At 37.1% G+C, this 22161-nt stretch overlaps 2 protein-coding genes across 2 annotated transcripts in view; one reads left to right on the top strand and one right to left on the bottom strand.

Moving 5' to 3' along the window:
* Positions 1–9845, top strand: part of Wwp1 (WW domain containing E3 ubiquitin protein ligase 1) — a 132629-nt gene extending 122784 nt beyond the window's left edge. Inside the window, exon 25 of the mRNA XM_059253903.1 lies at positions 9551–9845. Within this exon, the coding sequence (XP_059109886.1) occupies positions 9551–9617 (67 nt within the window). The 3' untranslated portion in view covers positions 9618–9845. The remainder of the gene's footprint in view (positions 1–9550) is intronic.
* Positions 1–22161, bottom strand: part of Rmdn1 (regulator of microtubule dynamics 1) — a 35019-nt gene that overhangs the window by 12146 nt on the left and 712 nt on the right. The window contains exons 2-4 of the mRNA XM_059253909.1: positions 16588–16705; positions 8490–8577; positions 6771–6930 (exon numbers count right to left, since the gene is read on the bottom strand). Of these exons, the coding sequence (XP_059109892.1) occupies positions 6771–6930; positions 8490–8577; positions 16588–16705 (366 nt within the window). The remainder of the gene's footprint in view (positions 1–6770; positions 6931–8489; positions 8578–16587; positions 16706–22161) is intronic.

The following is a 22161-nucleotide window of genomic DNA, read 5'->3' as shown; positions in this document are numbered from 1 at the left end:
AGACAGAATTACAGGTACATGCCTGTAATCCCAGCACTAGGGAATCTACAGGCTACAATTTATACATATGTTTAGTTGAACTGAAAAGTTCAATAGCAAGAGCTCATCAGCAGACCTGAACAAGTTGAAAAAAAACATCAGCTAACATGAAGATATATCCACTGAGATTATCCTGTCTGGTCAGACGAGAGGAAAAGGAATGAAGAAAAGTAAGCATAGCTTCTGAGAACTGTGGGGTAGCACTAAACCTACCCATACATGGAAGTTTCAGGAGACCAGAGAAAGGCACTAAAAATTGACTTGAAACTCCAACTTGCAAATCCTTCCTTACTTTGAAGAATAAATCTCAAGACAGAGAAATTCAGAGAGCTCCACAGCAAAAGGCACAAACCATCAAAATAGGATGATCCCTAAAGCAGCAGGAAGGAACCACACATCAGTAGAAAACATCTTCATAGGGGTTAACAGCGTATTTCTCACCAGTAGCCACAGGTGCCTGTCTTAAGTGGGCTTGGCTGCTGTAACAAAACGCCATTGGCTGGGTGCATTAAACAACACAGCCCTATTTCTCACATTTGTTGCAGAGGCTAGGAGGTCGAACACCAAAGTGACAGCGAATTTTGTCAGAGTAAGCAGAATACAGATACGTAAGAACCAATCTCTATATACTAATGAAATTGATTCCTGGCCCAAAGTACATTGCTATAAACTATAATTCTAATGAAAATAAGCAATAAAATAAAGGAATTAAACACATGCATATAATCTAATACCAAAAAAAAATAGACATTAACTGAAGAACTGAGAAACAAAATGACATGACAACATAAACAAAACCAGCAAGGCGGAATAAACAGTTCCTCCAATTATTGAGTAGAAACTGATAGAATGCATTAAAAACATGAATCAATATACATTACATAACACAGATTCAAAGAAACACAGGACGAGGGTAAGAACATATAAGTGGTACTTCATGTAAACAGTACTAGAAAGAGATGGAATGGTTACACTAATAACAGACAAAATGACTAAAGACCAAAAAAGGTATAGATGGAAATTACAATCTAGATGTAACAATTGTAGAAAAAAAAATACACATAACAGAAGCTCAAAATATCCAAAGACACTGAAAGAGAAAAAAATGGATCATTCAGCTATTTCAATACCCCACTTTCAAGAATGGATAGAAATACTAAATAGAAACCAGCAGGGAACAGATTTGAATACTGAAAAACAGTTAGATTTCAGATGCAAAATATTCAACCCACCTGAAACATATTTAATGATTAAAAAATATGCTAGCCCCCTGCTGAACTGACAGGTAGGTGACTCTAGATACATAGTGCCCTCCCTATACCAGCCTCTCTGGGAACCTAGGGCAAGTGTCATGGAAGGATTCTCTGAGTCTTGGCAATCAGGACACCTCTGAAACAAACCTTAGCCAGAACTATGCAGTGTTCTACACGGTGAAACCTGCTCTGAGCCATACACTGGGAGTGAAACTCACTAAGTCCTTGGAAGAAAAGATAAGCAGTGGTAAGAGCTTAAAGGTACTAGGTACTAAGGCATACCATTGGAAAAACTGGTAACAGCCCTGGCCAATTCCTAGAGACTGAAACATACCTCTAGTTATAAAACCCATTGCCTAATCTAGACTACACTCTGTGGTTGTGATGTGCACAATACAAAGACCAACACAAAAAGAGAGTACTAGAAAGGCTATGCTCCATTCCATGTAGCCAGAGAAGAAAAAGCAAGATAGCATAGGAATAGGACCTGCACCTACACTAAGACAAATGATGGCACTGAGACAAGGCACATGCAGTCAAGTAACTGCATAGAGTAGTGCTTCTCAGCCTGTGGGTAGTGACCCCTTTGGGGGTTGCATATCAGATATCCTGCATATCAGATATTTACATCATGATTCATAACAGTAGCAAAGTTACAGTAGCAATGAAATAAATTTCTGGTTGGGGATCACCACAACATGAGGAACTGTATTAAAGGATCACAGCGTTAGGAAGGTTAAGAACCACTGGCATACAGAAAACCTCTACCTGTGCATATGCAGAGACTTTACTAGACAGTTTGCATCTATTATAAAGCAAGTGACTGAATAAAGCCATTGCACATGTGAATGACCACACAGAGACAGTATGCTCCTGTACATTCACAAGTGACCAGAGACTCTGCCCCTGTACACACACAAGGCACTAAACAGTCTATACCTGTACTCATGAAAGTGACTGTATAGATACAGACACAATTTGCTATCTAATTTTAATTCTTCTCACTCGTTCCCCTTCTCCCTCTCCCTCCTTCTCTGGAGACAGTCTTTCCCAAAAGACCCAGGCTGTCCTGGACTTAGAGATCTCCCTGCCTCAGCCTCTCAGGCACAGGAAGTGTTTTAGGTTGTATGGGTGCAAGTTTCTATCCACTCTACTATTCATGTTACCTGTATAAAGTGAGGACATGACTGTTCCAAGGTATGGCTGAGGGAAAGATTTTTATTGTAGACATGAGGGAGAGTACAGCCAGAGGTATCTGGAAGTGTCCAGAGCAGGAAGAAAGTAGTAAACTGAACATAGTCAGTAGAATGAACCACGCCCTGAGAAGAAGGATTGGAGGAAGACAGAAGGGGGGAGAGAGAGAGACAGAGACAGAGAGAGGAGGAGGAGGAGGAGGAGGAGGAGGAGAAGGAAGAAGGAAGAAAGAAAGAAGGAAGGAAGAAGGAGGAAGAAGAAAGAAGAGAGGAGAGCAGAAGATCCCAGAGAGAGAGGGGTCCAAGAGAGAGCATGGCTCAAATGGCAGGGTTATAGAGGAATGAGAAGCTGGGAGAAGGGAAGCCCATGAGCTGGAGAAGTTTAGGGTAGGGGGTGCGTGAGAAGAGCTGAGAGGTGCGGGGATGCCAGGATGGTTTCTGTACCAGATACTTGAAATGCTGAGAGAGCCTAGATGCCAGCATGTTCTTTGGTATGCTAATAGGCACCACAGTTAGCCATTTGTCCCAGGTTTCTTTTGGTCTGACACTACCTATCTCTTTTCTTTTTTATAGCCCCTCTCCTTCTTTTCACATTACTTCTCTTATTTCTCCATTGTTCTTACATAGATTACTAGGCTTACTTACTGTATTTTCCCTCCTGTCCTATCCCTGGCAATAAGTACATTAACAGATACTGTAATATCCTCATTCTTTTAGACTCCCAAGTTACTGGAGTTGAAGTAGAATTTGACTTTGATTTAGTTATTACTATCCTTCATAGAAGTCCTCAGCATCTAGGAAAGATTCTGAGATCATGCCCTGAGCACATAAACTGAGGGTTTCATTACTGAACCATTTAGTATATGAGGAAAAGTAACACTTCAACTCTAGAACCTAGTCATACTGGAAAAAATCACAAACATGTTAACTGAAAGAATACAGGGGAAAAGTACATTGGGGGTGGGGGAGGAGGTCATGGAACTCTCTTTGTAGACCAAGTTGGAACTCAGAGATCCACCTGCCTCTGCCTCCTGAATGCTGGGATTTAAGGTGTGTGCCACCATGCCCAGACCCCCCCCCTTTTTTAAATCAGTAAACTAATACAAGATGTCCATGTTACATCAGAAACACAGGAAATATGAAAAATCAAGGCAACATGACTCCTCTAAAAATTACCAATTCCAAGTAATGGATTCCAATGAGAATGAATAAGATAAAATTCCAGAGAATTCAAAGGATGACAATAAGAATATTCAATGAGGTCATGCAAGGTACACATATGCGTGTGCACACACACACACACTCTCACACACACACACATCAACAACAAAAAAACTGGAATAAATTCAAAGAGAATATAAACGACTCTGGGAACATGAAAAAGAGTTCAACAAAGATATAGAAACAGTCAAAAGAAATTTTATAAATGGAAGCATCAAAAGGCCAAATAAAAAGCACAGTGGAAAGACTTCTTAGCAGACTGGGTAAAGTACATAGACACCAAATGTAAGAGGCTGAAGATAGGGTATATGAGTAGCTGCAGACACACACACACACACACACACACACACACACACACACACACACACACAAATAAAGAAGCGCTACCACCTGATCCAATTTCTGGGTACATACTCAAAGCAACTGTAGTGAGCATATCACAGAGACACTTGTGCATATAACGTTTATTGCAGCACTAGTCGCTATCACCATGTTATGGGATGAGCCTATGAATAAACACTGAAAATAAAGTCATAAGGAAACCCATAACTTCATATGCTAAACCTAATAATTAATAAATTTTTAAAGAAAATATGGCATATATACATAAAGGAGTTTTAAGGAGCCATAAATAAATGAATTATGTCATTTGCTGGAAAATAGACACATCATACTAAGCAAAATAAGCCAGGTAAAGTTACCTGTTTTTTTTTCTCATTTGTAGAGCCTAGATTTTTATACAGACACATAAGACCATATATATGACATGAAAACAGAGACATTGGAGGAAGTAATGTCTCTAGCAAAAGGAAATGGGAGAATAAATAAAGTGTATAGGAGGTGAAAATGGTCAAATTGCATGAACCCTGGAACTATCTTTATAGGCTCTCCCAAAAGAAAGTAAAAGGGAGACAATTAGGGACATGGGAGGAAATAAAGTAGGTGGTGATAGACAGGAGAGGATAGTGAGGGTAATTTTATATGCACCTATGAAAATGTCACAGTGAAACCTTTTTGGTATATATCAATTTTAAAAGATTTAGTAATATAAGCAACACACTGGGGAAAAATAATAATTTAAATACACATCAAAAATTTTTAAAAATAGATTGAGCTACAGAGATGGCTCAGCAGTTAAGCACTGTTCTTGCAGAGGACTGCAGTTGGATTCCCAGCACCTGAGTTAGGAAGCTTACAACTGCCTATTACTCTAGTTTCAGGTGGATTCAATGCCTCTGATCAGGATACTAGGGCACCTGCACTTGCATGCACATACTCACATAAAGACACATACATGTACACATCATCTAAGATAGACATCATTAAAAACTAAAATAGACATCATTAAAAAAAAAAAAAGAGGATGTTCTCTGATTACAGTACCTTTCCCTCAAAAATAAGGAATAAGACAAAGGTATTGATTCTGGTCACTACTACTCAACATTGTACTTAAGAGTCTAGCCAGGAGCCGGGCAGTGGTGGCGCACGCCTTTAATCCCAGCATTCGGGAGGCAGAGGCAGGTGGATCTCTGTGAGTTCGAGGCCAGCCTGGTCTACAAATCGAGTTCCAGGAAAGGCGCAAAGCTACACAGAGAAACCCTGTCTCAAAAAAACCAAAAAAAAAAAAAAAAAAAGAGTCTAGCCAGGGAAACTGGGGATGGAAAAGTAGTTTAAAAAGTGTTCAAATGGGCCGGGCAGTGATGGCACATGCCTTTATCCCAAACTTGGGAAACAGAGGCAGGCACAGCTCCAAGTTCAAGGCCAGTCTGGTCTACAGACTGAGTTCCTGGACAGCCAGGGACACACAGAGAAACCCTGTCTTGGGGGGGGGGGGGGAGTGTTCAAATGGGGAAAAAAAAATATAAAGCAAAATTTATAGACGATATCATCAGATCTTGCATCTGTAATAGAATCCTAAATAGAACCAATAGATAATTATTAAACAAACACAGGATATAAAATTAAAATGCAAAAATGGTTGCATTTGTATATACCAGCAATAAATAATTTCAAAAAATTTTAAGTTAACAAGAGAATCAAAAAAATATTTGAGAATAAATTTAACCAAATTAAGTCAACTAATGTACTTAGAAAATACAAAACACTGCTGTAAAACATTAATGATCTAAATAAGTAGAAAGTGGGCTAGGATTCTTAATATCATCAAGATCCTCCTCAAGTTGATCTATAGTCAGTGAAATATAGTCCCGACAGGATGATTTGTAAAAACACTACACAGAAACTCAAGTGAAAGGGCTGCAAAGATGGCTTAGCAATTAAGAACACTTCTTGCGGAAGATGTGGTTCTGTTTCCAGTACCCAAGTGGTGGTTTACAACTGTCTGTAAACTCCAGTTCTAAGGGATCTAATGTCCTCTTCTGACCCCCCATTGTACCAGGCATGCACGTGATGAACATATATACATATATACAAGCAAAAAACTCATACAAAATGAAATAAGCAATTATTTTTAAAAATTTGCTTTTAAATGTTCTTAAAAGAAAAAAAAAAGTCCAAATCCAAGACGCTATTGACCTCACTGCCAATCTCTTGGCATCACTGAAAAACCACTGTAAACCTGTCAGGAGATGCAGAAGCTAACTAAAATATGGGAATAATATTAGTTCTCAGTTTTCCAGTTGCTATACTCCCACTGCTGCATATACCAGAAACAGTCAAGAAAGAAAGCAGTAAAGGGGTGGGGTGGGGGTGGGGAGTGTTTCAGACAAGGACTTACAATGTGGCCTAAGCAATCCTGGAACTCTCCATTCTCCTTCCCCAGTGCGGAGATTACAGGTTTATACCAACATGCTCAGCATTAAACGTAATATGTCAAATGCTTGCTATACTAACTACAAATAAAGATTGGTGACTCCTAGCATTTGTTTAAAAATAGGCACACATAAGCATTCCCAAAAGTATTTTATCAAGGATACTTATGGAGTTAGACTACCTATTCAAACTCAAAATTGTATCAATCCTGTTTCTAGTCTTTTAAAGTGGAGCATTTTTTTCTCCTCACAGAAGTTAGGGCTAACACATAACATTTTATTAACTAACTCACCTTATGAGCAGCAAAACTTGACTCGTTTTTCTCAAGTGCTCTTTTTGCATACTCTAGGGCTTCATACACCAAAGCTTTTTTTTCCTCTTCTGAAGTCCTACTAAGCTGTGCTATGTCACGTGATGCTCGTGCCAAACGCCACAGTAACTCTGCATCTTCACTAATTTTGGACAAGATATAAAACCGTTTTAATTCACACTGAAAAACTGTTAAATGTCGCATCACTAATGAAAGTTCTTTCAGCTGAGTTAGGATGTATCAGGTATCACATAAGAGGCATTATTAATACTATTATTTTCTTTCATAAAAGCCTTTATTTGCTAAAATCTATTGAAATTTTCCAAATTATTGGCAAACACACACACACACACACACACACACACACACACACACACACACACACATATAATATCTAAAACAGTAACCTCTTTAAAAAATATTTTTGTATTTCAGTTCTCTGAACACTTGTCTTCAAGCTCAACATATATCATGAGGCTTGATTTACTAACATTGTACTTCATACAACTCCTAACTGGCTCAGATAGTACCATAAAATACATTAGCTTTATGCACAGGATCATACTCTATAAAAATGGAACTGCCAAATCCTTTTCCCCAAATACATTTGGCAAAAAGAGATGTGTGATAGTTACTTATTTATACATGAATGAATGATTGAACAAATGCAATCTCGAACTAAATCCTAAGTTTCAGTGCCATGATGTTGTATGACATATTTCAAGTAAGGGCACTAGACTCCTTAAGAACTATTATTTAAATACAATCATATGAAACAAAAAATGGCTAATAAATTAAAAATCACAGTGGATAAAAAATGTTTTAACCTTGAATTACTTTTTATTAAATGTGTGTGTTTAAAGCCTAATTTGTATTTTTTTCTTTGTTGATGAAAAATAACATTCACTTAAATGTTGAAGCTAAAGGTATTAAAAAAGTATGTTTATTATTCAGTTACATGGAATAATTACACCTCATAGCTTACTTTTCAAATAAGCAATGTAAAATGCTAAAACAGCCAACTCATAAAAAACACTGAAGAAGTAAAGACTGATTCTATAGATACTTAGCAACTGAAGTTGATAGGAATGGGGTGGGGTGAAATTATTAATACAAGTACATGAAAAGCAACTCAATATTTCCAGAAGTAAATACCTGGAAATGTCATTTAGCCATATTTAACTCATAGGGTTGAGGTTTCCACCCCTACCCTCTGAAAGAGTACACACTGATATTCTACAGTAAACATGTAATCTAGAACTAAAAACAGAAAATGGAAGTGTTTGGTGTTTCTTTGAAAACTCTAAACACAGCTGCCATTCAGTAGTGCCATAGAACTGTCCAAAACTCCAGTAAAGTCATTTAAATCTTATTCCAATTAGGAATTACTTTTTTAAAAAACAAGAAATATGGGTGATGAGAAAATGCATATATTTAGTGATACTTTTATGAACCAATGCAAAATAGAAAAAATATTTCAACATTCCAGTAAAATAAGAATAGTCTTTACAAATCAATGAGATTCAAACAGCACTTTTCAATCATTTACTTTAAATAATGATTTACTATAAACTGAACTCTAAGAAATACTACTTTGAGTAAAAAAATGTTATACAAAAATTTTAATACCAAGAACCATTTCATTGTTAAAAAAAACTTTTTGGGTTAACTTCAAACCCAGGTAAATCATACATTGCTTACCTTTCTTTGTACTGTGTGAGCAACTGATAAAGCTTCTCTGTTTCTCCACTTTCATATAGGTAGTCTGCTTGCTCAAGTATTTCCTCAACTTCCAAAATCATAAAATGAAAAAAGATTGCCACTGTTATATATGCTAACAAAACCAGATACAGAAACTACCTTTAAATCAGAAATTCTGAACAATCCAGATAAAAGTACTGTAGCAGTAAGCCTGAAGCAATTATAGTAAGTGATCTACTGAAACTGGAGAGCATACAACTCAGAGAACATGGGATACTAAATTTGATGAATACAGTTTTAAAAAATGAAAGAGAATGATTCCTTATGAGGAATTTATGTCACAGAAACTACAGTCTTTTTGCTGCTGCTGTTAATTGTCATGCCCTGTAGTAAAGGATGATATAGGGACTGGAGAGATGGTTCAGTTCCTAGTAGACATGTCTGGTGGCTCACAACCACCTATAGCTGTAGCTGTAGAGTATCAGACACACTCTTCTGTCCTTCTTGGGTAAATAAATGTTCATTCATACTAATTCCGCCCCCCCCCCCCCGTCTTTCTCTCTCTTCTGTCTCTGTCTCTCTCTCATACACACAAATAAATAATAAATTTTTAAAGAAAATGATATAGTCTATCTACTTACAGAACTACAAACACTATTTTACTATATTTTCTTATTATCTAACTTATACATACACTGTAAAAGTCAAACCTGTCACAAACTTAGACAAAGCTAACCACACAGAGAATCTGTAACTTAATTTATTGGCACTGTATTCCATGCAAGTCTTAAAACTATTACACATGATTATAAAATACATATTGAGCATAAAAATATTAATCACAATCTAATGCCCCCAAAATTTGTTTGTTTACTGAAAACACAGTAAGTTTGAATCCCAGGAAGTTCCATTTATTACTAAGGTACACATGAATTTAAATTTTGCCTTCTATAAGGGTACCATATTATCTACTGCTCCTATAAGCTTGTATTCAATTTATTATTTATCTTGATTTTTTATTTTAAATTCTTTTTCTTTTATGTATATGAATGTTTTGCCAGCACGTATGTCTGTGCATCATGTGTGTACCTGGTGACTGAGAAGACCAGAAGAGGGAACTGGAGTTAAAATGGTTATGAGCTGCCATGTGAGTACTGGAATGGAACCCAAGTCCTCTGGAAGAGCAGCCAGTGTTTAACACTTTCAGCCCCATTTTGATATATTTTAGTCATAGTCTTTTGAGGTTAAAATTTTAAGTTAAAAAAATTAAAATCTATTAGACCAACACAAAACCATGAAATTCATGGCATAGCCATACTGTAAGTTAATATCACCAACTATATTTCTTATAAATTGGATGACAACAGTAAAAAACACTAAAATTTATTAAAGATTTTTTTTCCTTACTAATTGCACTTCCATCTGATTAGTTAGGATGAATTCTAATATATTCATTTGGCTGGTTAATTTATGAAGTTTGCTTCAATTGTATTCCATTCTATTACTTATATATGAATAAATAGTTAATTTGTCAAGTCTGATTTTAAACACAAGTTTTAGGATAAGTAGCAATTTCATTATTATTACAATTAAGTAATTTTATTTTAACATATTTTTTGAGGTTTATATTTTTATTTTTATGTATATTGGTTTATTGCCTGCATGTATGTCTTTGTACCATGAGTATACAACACCTGTAGAAGCCAGAAGAGACAACTGGATCCCCTAGAACTAGAGTTACAGACAGTTACTAGCCATGATGTGGGTGCTATAAATCAAACCTGAGTCCTCTGCAAGAGCAGTAGGTGGTCTTAATCACTTAGCTATCTTTCTAGTCCATTTATGTATTTTTTAACTCTCAGTATATATCACAGGGTAACAGGGAACTTATACTCTTGCCTCTACTTTCCATGTTCTGGGATTAGACAAGTACCAAATGAACAACTTAATAAGTCTGTACTGTCTTAAGTTACCAACTTTGCCAGAATAGTGACAAAAATACTAATACAATACTAAAGCATATTACTTGGTAATCTCAATAGTTACATAAAAATATATAAACAGCAGTTAATTTTATTTATTACTCTACAACTCCTGAAAACTAGTTAATGCTCTTAACAGGAATTCTATATCTCATCCTGCTAGTAATTTAAAAATTACATTACTGCAGTGAATAATCTTTTTGTATATATTCTAATAACTTCTCAAGCCACTTAGCTCCAATTTCTTTATTAAATTTTATATTATAATACATTATAATATACAGAGTTTAAAAATATGTGTAATCTTTTCCGATTCTAAGAAGGAATTCTGAACACCACACAGTATATGACATATAAGAAAAAAAATAGTTATAGTACTATGGGGTCACATAGGTACTCTGGTAGGAGCATGCAGACCACTCCATGCACATATCTGAAAATTGGTTGTTCTCTGATTTAATATTCTGCAATGTCCTGAAATATTTAAAAATAAACAATGCTGCTGACATAGAAACCACATTCTAGAAAACAATCTAAACATCTAGAGTAAATTACTTTCAACCTAAATTATGACAATATAGATATTCTAAGATAAGGTAAGAAACACAACTATACAATGAAATCTTAAACTTGACCTGAAATGAATACACACAAGTTCATAACAGTTCTGCAAAAACTTTTCAAAGAAAGAAATGCCAATGGTGTGAAACCTGGCATGTATATGTGCTAGGAAACTTTGACTTTCTAGTTTTTTGTTTGTTAAATGAACTGCAGTCACATCAGAGTCATCAAGACAAAGATAAAATACTCCTTAAGTTTTGCTCAGGGGAGCTGGAGAGAAAGTTCAGCAGTTAAAGGTTAGGCTCACAACCAAAAATATAAGTTTTCTTAGGCAACCAAAATTTTCATACTTCTATGTTTTCTTTAATACATGGAAAATATGCATACTGACAGTCAAGGATCAATACAACATCATCATCCAGATCTGAGGCAAATCTTTCATACCAGTAATTCTGTGTGTCTCACAAGTACAGAAAACAATGCTATTAAAAATACCAGGAAAATCAGTGACGCATGCCTTTAATCCCAGCACTCAGGAGGCAGAGTCAGGCAGATCTCTGTGAGTTCGAGGCCAGCATGCCCTACAGAGAGAGATCCAGGTCAGGCACCAAAACTACACAGAGAAACCCTGTCTTGAAAAAACAAAATAAATAAATAAATAAATAAAATAACAGGTAATATTACTTAAGTAGTACTGAACATCTGTAGGTTTCTTCATCTTTGAGGGATGTTTCAAAAGTATGAAAAGAAGGGAAATGAAGTGATACATGAAGAATCTTTAGGTTGCTCACCTGTGACTAACTCAACTTCTAAATAGTTTAGAAGTAAGCTTTCACTTGCAGGAGAGTATTGTGAATATATTAATCTATCCCACAGAGTTTAAATGTATCCATTTTAAAGAAAAGATTTTTGAAGTTGTTCACTGTGTCTTCATTTCTTGCCAGACTGGGTATTTGGTACCACCTTGTGGTGAGCACAGATATTACCATTTAAAAAACTAAAAAAATCCATAGTGGTTGTGTGGAGAGCCCAAAGCAGCTTGACCGAACAGCGGCCATGAGAAGGCTTAGAGGCCCAGACACAGCTTCTATGACAGGCTTACTGGTAAGCAACACACAGATCCAGGAAAAGCCATAAGCTGACCCCCACCCAGGGTCTATGGGGAAATACCTGACATTCCAAACATTCCCTATACCCTTAGACAAATGTCAGCCAATGAGGGTCCTGAACCCTGGAAATCCCCTCACTCCAACCTCTGCTATGATAAAAACCTCACCTTGCCCAGGCTTGGACTCTCTGCTCTCACCACTGCATCAGACAGAGACCAAGCTCTGAGCTTGAAATAAAGGCTCTTTGCTTTTACATATGGGATTTGGTCTCTGTTGTGGTCTTTTGGGGGGTCCCCATGATATGGGCATAACAGTTGAGTGTGCCTAGCAAGAAAAAAAGATTGGTATTATGAGGCCCAGAAAACAAGCCATAATAGGTATGAAGTGACACACTATCACTTGTGCCAATATGCCATAGGACTGACACTAGCCAGGAAGTTCAGCCAGCTCATTATGGAAGACTACACAAGGGCAGGCATCTCAGGAAGGGAGCAGGGGCTTAAAGGGAGGTCAACTTGGAGACAGCAACACTAATGGGCCTTTGTTTCTTTCCTTTGTTATTTCCTACCCAAGGGTGTACTGAAGAGAGTTTCATTTTCTTTCCTCTCTACTGGCTTGGAATATATTCTATATCTGTTCTTTCTTTAGTCATCTGTGGTGATCTGAATAAGAATGGTCCCCATAGGCCCATATATTTGAATTCTTAGTCAACAGGGAGTGGCACTATTTAAAAGGGTTAGGAGGTGTGGCCTTTCTGGAGGAAGTGTCACTGGGGGTGGGCTTTGAGGGTTCAAAAACCCAAGCCAGGTCCTAGTGCCTCTCTCTTCCTGCTGCCTGTGGATCCAGATGTAGGACTCTCAAGCTACCTCTTAAGCACTAAGTCTGCCTGCTCCCATGCTCCCTGCCATGATGATAATGGGCTAAACCTCTGAAACTGTAAGCAAGATCCAATTAAATGCTTTCTTTTATAAGAGTTGCTGTGGTCATGGTGTCTCTTCATGACAATAGAACACTGACTAAAACAGTCACCTTTAATTTTTTCACCTGTATATTGTATCTAACAATGTTTGAAGTTGGGCTAGGGGTACTGCCTTTAATCACAACTTGGGAGGTAGAGGCAGTTGGATCACTGTGAGTTTGAGGTCAGCCTGGTGTCATACTCAGTTCCAGTCCAGCCAGAGCTATATAGTAAAGCTCCATCTCAAAATATAAAAGAAGATAACATGTCTGAAGTTAATCACTGTCCTAAGGAATATACCTCTGAACTTCAGTGTCCTGATGCTTGTTTTATTGCTTCTTTTTGTGTGTGTGTGTGTGTGTGTGTGTGTGTGTGTGTCTTACTTTGCTGTTTTTGTTTGTTCTAACAGTACTGGGGATCAACCCAAGGCCTTGTAGTGCTAGGCAAGCACAATACCACTGTGCTACACACCCAATTCTTTTGTTTGAATTTTTAGACAAAGTCTCTGTGTAACTCAGGCTGGCCTCAAACACTAGATCCTCCCAGCTCAGCCTCTCAAGTGTGGGGACTACTGTTTTGTCTTTAAGGCAACCTTTTTATTCTTATACAGTCTGTACTTGCTTGAATTTCCCACAAAAAACATATTTTCGCTCTTGGTTCATAATACCATTACTTCCGAGATTTACCACCTGAGTAGTTTATTCCATGTTTACTAGCTGAGTGGTCCATATTTTATTAAGCCATTAAAAAGGATGAGTCCAACTTCTCCAGACCACCAATTTCTGTTTATTTTTTGTTATTTCCTTCCTTTTATTTAATTTGAGTATTCTGATAGTCTCCTCCTAGTATCTGAAGTTGGACACTTTATTTCTCCACTGTTTTATTTTAACAAACGCAGCTAAGGCAATTAATTTTCTTCCAATTTCCACTTTAACTTAGTGTTAGTCCATATTTTATCCTTCTTTGTGAATTATTTAGAAATTAAGTTATCACATACTGGATTTCCTTGGCCAGCTTTTTATTGTTGATTCCTACCCGGTTACATTAGAGCTGAAAAATGTGAAAAAAAAATGATAGTAATGTTATTAATAGTACTGGGGATTGAACTCAGGACCAAGGGCAAATAATTAATCTGCCATGGCCTTGTGCTGATTATTAGAAAAAAATTAAACTTTCTTTAATATCAAGTAGAGGTTCCTTTTTATTCCTCTTGGTTTTATTTTCTAGGTGACTTTCTAAGAAGCCCAAGTTGGTCTTGAACCAAAAAAGAAAAAAGAAATCAATCCTATAAGGTCCAGAATGTTGTGTCAGTCTCTAGGATGCTGGAAAGACAGGCACCAAACCTATGTCTAAGTATGCAGTATTTTAAAAATATTCCACAGGAGCTTGTAAACAATGCATTTTGTTAATTCATATTCATCAATAGACTAAGCACCACTGCCATGTTGCCCCAAATTTCCATATCCTTATAAATACTTTATTACCTGATCCACTGTTTTGTTTTGGTTTAATTTTATATTTTTGAGGCAGGGTCTTAACTAGTAACTTGGCTAGTCTGGAACTAAAGGAGATCTGCTTGCCTCCACGTCCTGAGTGCTAAAGGAACTAAAGGTGGGCAGCATCATGCCCTGGTTATTTAACTGTTTTGTTTGTTTTTAAATCTGAATTAGCTTTTCATGGGCAGGCTCTTCTACATATAGAGTTATAGGCCATCCAGAGCTACATAGTGAGATCCTGTCTCAAAACAAACAAACAAAATGCAAAAAAGCATGGACAGAATCAAACAAGAAGCAAAAATTTGAATTAGCGGTTCACCAAAATATATATGTGCTGAAAGGGGAAAAAAAATGCATGAATCAATCAATCCCATCCAATGTCAATACTAGTAATTTATATATAGGAGTCCCACATCCCAGCTCCTGATTACCCCTTAGAAGACATATCCTCCCATACCATCACCCCTTCTATTACACATACACAAAGCTCACGGGCTTCAAGAAGGCCTATCTCCTGAAAACGTATTTTTAATGTAACAGATATATAGAGACCTTTTCCGCCTACACTAGGTCTCACTGTGTGACCATGGTTGATCTGGAAGTCATTAGGTAAATCAGGGTGGCCTTGAACTCGCAAAGATCCACCTGCTTCTGTCTCCTGGGTACCATTTTCTTTTTTTTTTTTTTTTTTTAGTTTTTCGAGACAGGGTTTTTCTCTGTGCAACAGCCCTAGATGTCCTGGAATTCACTCTGTAGAAGAGGGTGGCCTCGAACTCACAGAGATCTGCCTGCCTCTGTCTCCCGAGTGCTGGGACTAAAGGCGTGAACCACCACCACTCAGCTGGGTACCATTTTCTTAAAGACAAGATAGTTCCATATAAATGAAATAGGCAACTAGAGTTTTCTGTTTGTTTTTCTGTTTTTTGTTGTTTTGTTTTTAAGACAGAGTCTCACTATGTAGCTCTGGCTGTCCTGAAACTTGCTATATAGACCAGGTTGGCCTGGAACTCACAGAGATCTGCATGCACCATCACACTAAGCCCTACCAACTAGTTTATAATAACAACCTCAAGTTCTTGTATCAGAACTTTAAAAGAATATCAGTTCAGTATTCAGTACTTCCCTTCCTTGATCACATTTTCCTTTAGGGCTACAAAAGGATCAATCCATAAACTGAAGTGGTATTCCTTTTATATAAAAAAAAGTTTGCCCCTTGCTATATAAACTGACTTAATGAGATACGTTTTTCAATGGGCAAGCCTTAAAGTGTTTACTCATTTATGTTATGTCAAAGAAGAAATGAAATGGAATTTTCCCACTTTTTAACCAGTTACCTAATCATTGATACCAAGCTGCATTCTATTTGTAAATAAAATACTCCCCTCTCCAAATTCTAAACTAGAGGATAGCTGCTTTATTATATCGAGTATAACACTTTGGCACTAGAGAAATAAAAGAATCATTTTGTCATTCTAAAGCAAAAGTTGATAAACTTCTGCTATATATACATCTACAGTTTATAGTTTGTAGGCCATTCATTGTCTTTTGCTATCCTGTTTCATTCTATACACACAATGCATCTTCAAACGTTTCAAGATATTAAAAAAAAATAATTCTTAGCTTAAGAGTCTATAAAGAGGGCTCAGTGGACAAAAGGACTTCCCAGGAAGACTGACAAGTTAAGATGTATCTCCTGGCCCCATATAGTAGAGTGAAAGAATTCCCAAAGGTTGTCCACTGATGTTTGCTACCATGCTGTGGCACCCCACAAGCACACACATTAAATAAATTTTATATAACACACACACACACACACACACACACACACACACACACACACTGACTGATAGAGAAGAACATATAATACTATAAATTATAAATTTCATTATGTATTCAAAAATAAGTTAATGATAAAATCTCAAAATTAAGGGGCTGGCTTACATATTCACCCACCCACAAAAAAAATCTTCAAGATCTTGAGCTTATGCTTACCTTTGGCAGTGGCATGAACCACGGCAGCCTGAGAAATGACTTGGTAGGTTTCAAAACCCAAATAAGACAAGGCTGAGAACAAAAGGCCTCTCTTAAAAGGTCTTGTGTTTCCTATCACCTAGAGAAAAATAATATATTAAAATTATGAAACTCAGAAGTCATAAAGAATTTTCAACCCCAAGCAAAAACATATCCATTTTCTCCCACCTCCAAAGCAAGTCATTATAGAATGATAGAAGCTAAAAAAAAAAAAACCAAAAAACAAAAAACAGTTCCTTAGTAAAACTTTCAAACCTTACATACAGTATATCTTAGTAATGGAGGTAGCAGTTTGTCTAAAGGTCAATTGTAGACTAAGAATGTAACTCAGGGGTAGATCATCATGAACGAGACACTTGTTTCAAAACCCAGAACCTCAAAATGAATGAATGAATCAATCAATCGATTAATTAATTAATTAATATAGCAAACATGACTCACATTATTATGGAAATCTTTTACAAAGACATAGATACTATAAATTGTATGGAATAATATTAATAATAAATTTATCAATTCAATGATCTTCTACACCAACACATAACAAATACAGACAAGCTGAAAACTATAATTACTACACATAAAAATATATACAGCTCTCAGATAGGATACTAAAGACCCCATAGTTTTTAAATAGATGATGAATAATAATCATATTTAAGATGTGTATGGTACACATGCCTATAATCCCATTACTCAGGAGTTAGAGGCAGGCAGACCAGAAAGATATTCAAGGCTAGTCTCAGCAAAAGAGTTGCTGAGTTTCAGTTCAAGGCCAACTAGGATAGACCTGAGGCCCAGCCTCCAACAACAAAATATACAAGCAGATTTGGAATGATTTATAACCAGAATGTTTTGACCAATTACAAGGACTATATGTCACTCCTACAGCTCTTCCCCTTTTACATCACTCTTCTGTTTGACACAGCATCATTTCTTCCTTTTTGTCAAATCATTTGATCAGCATAAAAACAAACTGCTCTCTTTATTAAAAAGCAGCCTGTAATTTTTTTTCAATCTTTTGGAGACTGGGTCCCATTTTATAGGCTAAGCTGGACTTGACTATCTTCCTGGTTCTCCTATCTCTGCCTCCAGAGATGGGATTACAAGGTTCCAGCTAATTTATTTTGCTTCTAAAAACAACCTTGGACCAGATATGTGACTCAGTGGTAAAGTACTTGTGAGATCTATGTTTAATCTCAGTACTGAAAAAAATAAAACACTTCCCCTTGATTTTAAATCTCATTTCGTCTCCATTCCCAACTCTTTTAAGAAGTTCTTGCCGGGCGGTGGTGGCACACGCCTTTAATCCCAGCACTTGGGAGGCAGAGGCAGGCGGATCTCTGTGAGTTCGAGGCCAGCCTGGTCTCCAAAGCGAGTTCCAGGAAAGGCGCAAAGCTACACAGAGAAACCCTGTCTCGGAAAAAAAAAAAAAAAAAAGTTCTTTATTCTGTTTACTTGTTTCCACTTTCTAGTTCCCATTTTCTTTTGAACCCACACAGATTATTTTTTTTTTGTAGACAGTGTTTCTGGTAGCCCAGGCTGACCCTGAACTCATTAAGTAGCTGAGGATAACCTTGAACTTCTGATCCCCCTGCCTTCATAGCTCAAAAGGACAAACATGACCAAACTACAAATTCACTTTTAACCAAACCACTCTATGAATGCTATTCTAGTTAATAGCACCTACTTACTGTTTTGTTTCTCAGATTTTGGAATATTTATAGAAACATGATGAGAGATCATGTGGATAGGTCCCTAGTATACCCATGAAATTAATTTATGGTTTTTATAATCTTTGTACACAGAGCCTGCAAATAATTTTGTGTAATATTATTAGTGTGCCTGTGTTTTAACTTTGACCTGTTACAAGAAGTCAGAGTGGAATTTCCAATTCTATGGCACTCAAATGCCTTGAATTTTAAGGCATTTTGGGAGTTCAATTTTCAAATTAAGAATGCTCACGCTATATTTCCTGTGGTCAATTCTGAATTCTCATTGTACTTTGGCATATCAACAGCATTTGACAGCGAATTATTTTCTCTTAGAAAAAGACATTATAAGAATAAAAATAAGCCGGGTGGTGGTGGAGCACGCCTTTAATCCCAGCACTCGGGAGGCAGAGCCAGGCAGATCTCTGTGAGTTCGAGGCCAGCCTGGGCTACCAAGTGAGTTCCAGGAAAGGCGCAAAGCTACACAGAGAAACCCTATCTCGAAAAACTAAAAAAAAAAAAAAAAAAAAGGAATAAAAATAGACAAGTCATGGGTTGACACTAAATTTTAAAACCATCTCTATTGGAATATTTACATATAATAAACTACATACTTAAGGGTACAATTTTAACTTGTATAAACTGGGGAAATCCATTTTCACCACCACAATCAAGATGATAAACGTACTTATCAACTCCAAATTATCCTTTTTGTAATGTACTTTCCCAGCATGTGTTTTGTTACTGTTAAAACAGTTCAGATTGTTTTTTGAAATATTATTCCCTTGGATTTCTTCCTGTCTCATGACTGTACCTTCTCTTTTATTAATTCATTTCTAATGTCTCCTTACCTGTTGTATGTGTCCAAGCTTAATCCTAAACCTCTGTTTTGTATTTGTGACCTTATTTCCTCTCACAGTTTTAAATGCCAGATTTGACCCATTCTATCTCTAGCCTGGATGTCTCTTCTAAACTGGAGAGTCACTCAACATCTGTCTCTATGTGAAGTCTATTATGAATTTCAAGCCAGGGTTCTTCCCACCAAACACTCTCTTCCAGTTCCCCTATTGAAGAAATGGGAGCTGTATTCTCCTAGTTGCTCCCTTTTTTGTTTGTTTTGGTTTTATTTTTATTTTTATAGTTTTTTTTTTTTTTTGGTTTTTCGAGACAGGGTTTCTCTGTGCAGCTTTGCGCCTTTTCCTGGAACTCACTTGGTAGCCCAGGCTAGCCTCGAACTCACAGAGATCCGCCTGGCTCTGCCTCCCGAGTGCTGGGATTAAAGGCGTGCGCCACCACCGCCCGGCCAATATTTTTATTTTTAGATTCATCTATTTTATATTCATGAGTGCTTTGCCTGAAACTATGTATATGTTCTATGTGCATGCCTGGGTCTTGCAGAGGTCAGAAGAGGGTGTCAGATCCTCTGGAACTGGAGTTACCAAAGGTTGTAAGCTACCATGTAGGTGCTGGGAACAGAAATGGGGTTCTAAGAAAGAGCATAATGTGTTCTTAACAACTGCCACTGAGCTATCTCTCCAGCCTACTTGTCCAGTTTTTAAAAATAAACAAAAAACCACTGACTCGTCTAGATTTTCTCACAATCCATATTTAATTCATATCTAAACTTCTGATATAATCTTAGACTAGAAAAGGGAAAATACACCACATTCTAATTTGTTGAATGTTTTGTTAAAATGAATATTCAAGATATTAGCACCTGTGAATTAAAAACGAATCAACAGCAAAATAGTATTTCATGTTCTGAATGAATTCTTTTTTTTTTTTTTTTTTTGGTTTTTCAAGACAGGGTTTCTCTGTGTAGCTTTGTGCCTTTCCTGGATCTCGCTCTGTAGACGAGGCTGGCCTCCATAGTATGCATCTGAACACATATATGGAAAGTAAAATGTAATTGCAGTTTTTAAAAACATTTCTTATATATAAGAAGAATGCTCTCAGATATATTTTTTCTTCTACATTAATTTTACCAACTTAAAAGCCAGAATTTTTTTTAAATCATTAGATGGAAAGGAATATGTTAAAATTCTTCCTCCTCTCTTTGTAATTTTTGCCAGAATATCTTCCTCTTAAATATTAGAATTCCCCTGTGATGAATACATGGCCTCTTTCTTGGTGTCATATTAAATACTTCGAATATTTTACCATGGCTGAAAAAAATACAATTATATATGAGCCTACTGTGGTGACACTTGCATTTAATCCTGGCACTCAGAAGGCGGAGACAGGTAGATCTCTGTGAGTTCCAGGCCAGCCAGGGCTACAAAGAGACCCTGTCTCAAAAACAAAACAAAACAAACAAAGAAATCATTACATACTAAAAGTTCAAAAGGTAACTGGCAGACCTACTGAGCTATTTGCCTACCCATATGTCAACGTCCCCTTTACCCTCAAATTTCTTTTGGCAGTCATAGCTCACTAAGTAGCACCACTATTCATTAGGCTGTTATTTGATTTCCTATAATCTTTAGACTAAAATCAGAAATGCTTACAACAGTTCATAAGGTTTTAAAATTTTGTACTTATTATTGTATGATGTGAGTACAGATGACATGTAGAGGTCAGAGAATAGTTCTGGGGACTCAGTCCTATCTTTCCACAGTGGGTCAGAGAATCAAGTAGCACAGTCTATAAGGTTTTCTGAATCTGGTTGTCAGAGGCAATTTATCCCAGGCCATGGTGGTGCACACCTTTAATCCCAGAACTTGGGAGGCAGAGGCAGGTGAATCTCTGTGAATTAGAAGCCAGTCTGGTCTACAGAGCTAGTTCCAGGACAGTCAGGGATACATAGAGAAACCCTATGTGAGACACCACCCCCGCAACACACAAAAAAAGAAGGCCATTTATCCCTTGTGTGACATTTTCCTTTACTTGTACTGTGGATTTACTGACCTCCTTACTGTCAAGGATTAAGTGGCTGGAAGACCACTATCCTCTTTGACCCCTGCGCACCCTGGGAAGGTCAGCTGCAATGTCTGCTGGCAACAGCAGCCTCGAGAAGAAAATATCTGCCTACTGCCATCTGAGAGCATGGAAGCAGAACTTCCTCCTCCTTTCCTCAGAAACTGAGCTTTCAAAAAAGCAAAGGAGAGAGAGGCTGGAGAGATAACCCATGGTGAAGATCACTGGCTGCTCTTCCTGAGGACCCAGATTCAATTCCCAGAACCCATGATGTGACTAACCACCATTTAAAAAACTCCAGTTCCTGGAGGATCAGGGGATCTGATGCCCTCTTCTGGCCTCCACCTGCACTAGGCATGCATTTGGTGCACAGACATGCATGCAGGAAAAACACCCCTACACATAAATTTTAAAAAACATAAGCAAGGTAAGTTGTTGGTTTAACCTTCACACCTGAAATACCAGCACTCGGAAGGCTAAGGCAAGAAAACCACTTGGGCTGTACATTAAATTCAATGTCAACCTTAGGCATTAGGGAGGCCTTGTCAAAATAAGCCAACAAACACAACCACAAAATAAAACAAAATCCTGAGCTTTTACATGAGACCTCAACAGTTGAAAGCCTGACTTAACCTCATGAGAGATCGTATGCCTGGCACCCAATTAAGCCATACCTAGATTCCTGACCTACACACACCACGGATAATAAATATTCGTATTAAGCAGGCATTTAAAGGCGTCTTTTTGGGCTTACAATAACAAAATAGTTAAATATATTTTAGGGACCAATACCATCCCTTTTCAAGAATAAATAGGGTTATGATCAGTCTAGTAAAAGTTTCAGAACTGAGACAATTAAAAAAAAATCCAGACAGCATTAACATGTATAGAAACCAAGAAACTCGAG

Source organism: Peromyscus eremicus, chromosome 2 (genome assembly GCF_949786415.1).
Source record: "Peromyscus eremicus chromosome 2, PerEre_H2_v1, whole genome shotgun sequence".
NCBI lineage: Eukaryota > Metazoa > Chordata > Mammalia > Rodentia > Cricetidae > Peromyscus > Peromyscus eremicus.
The sequence above is the reverse complement of the archived record's forward strand: the minus strand, read 5'-3'. Positions and strand labels throughout refer to the sequence as shown.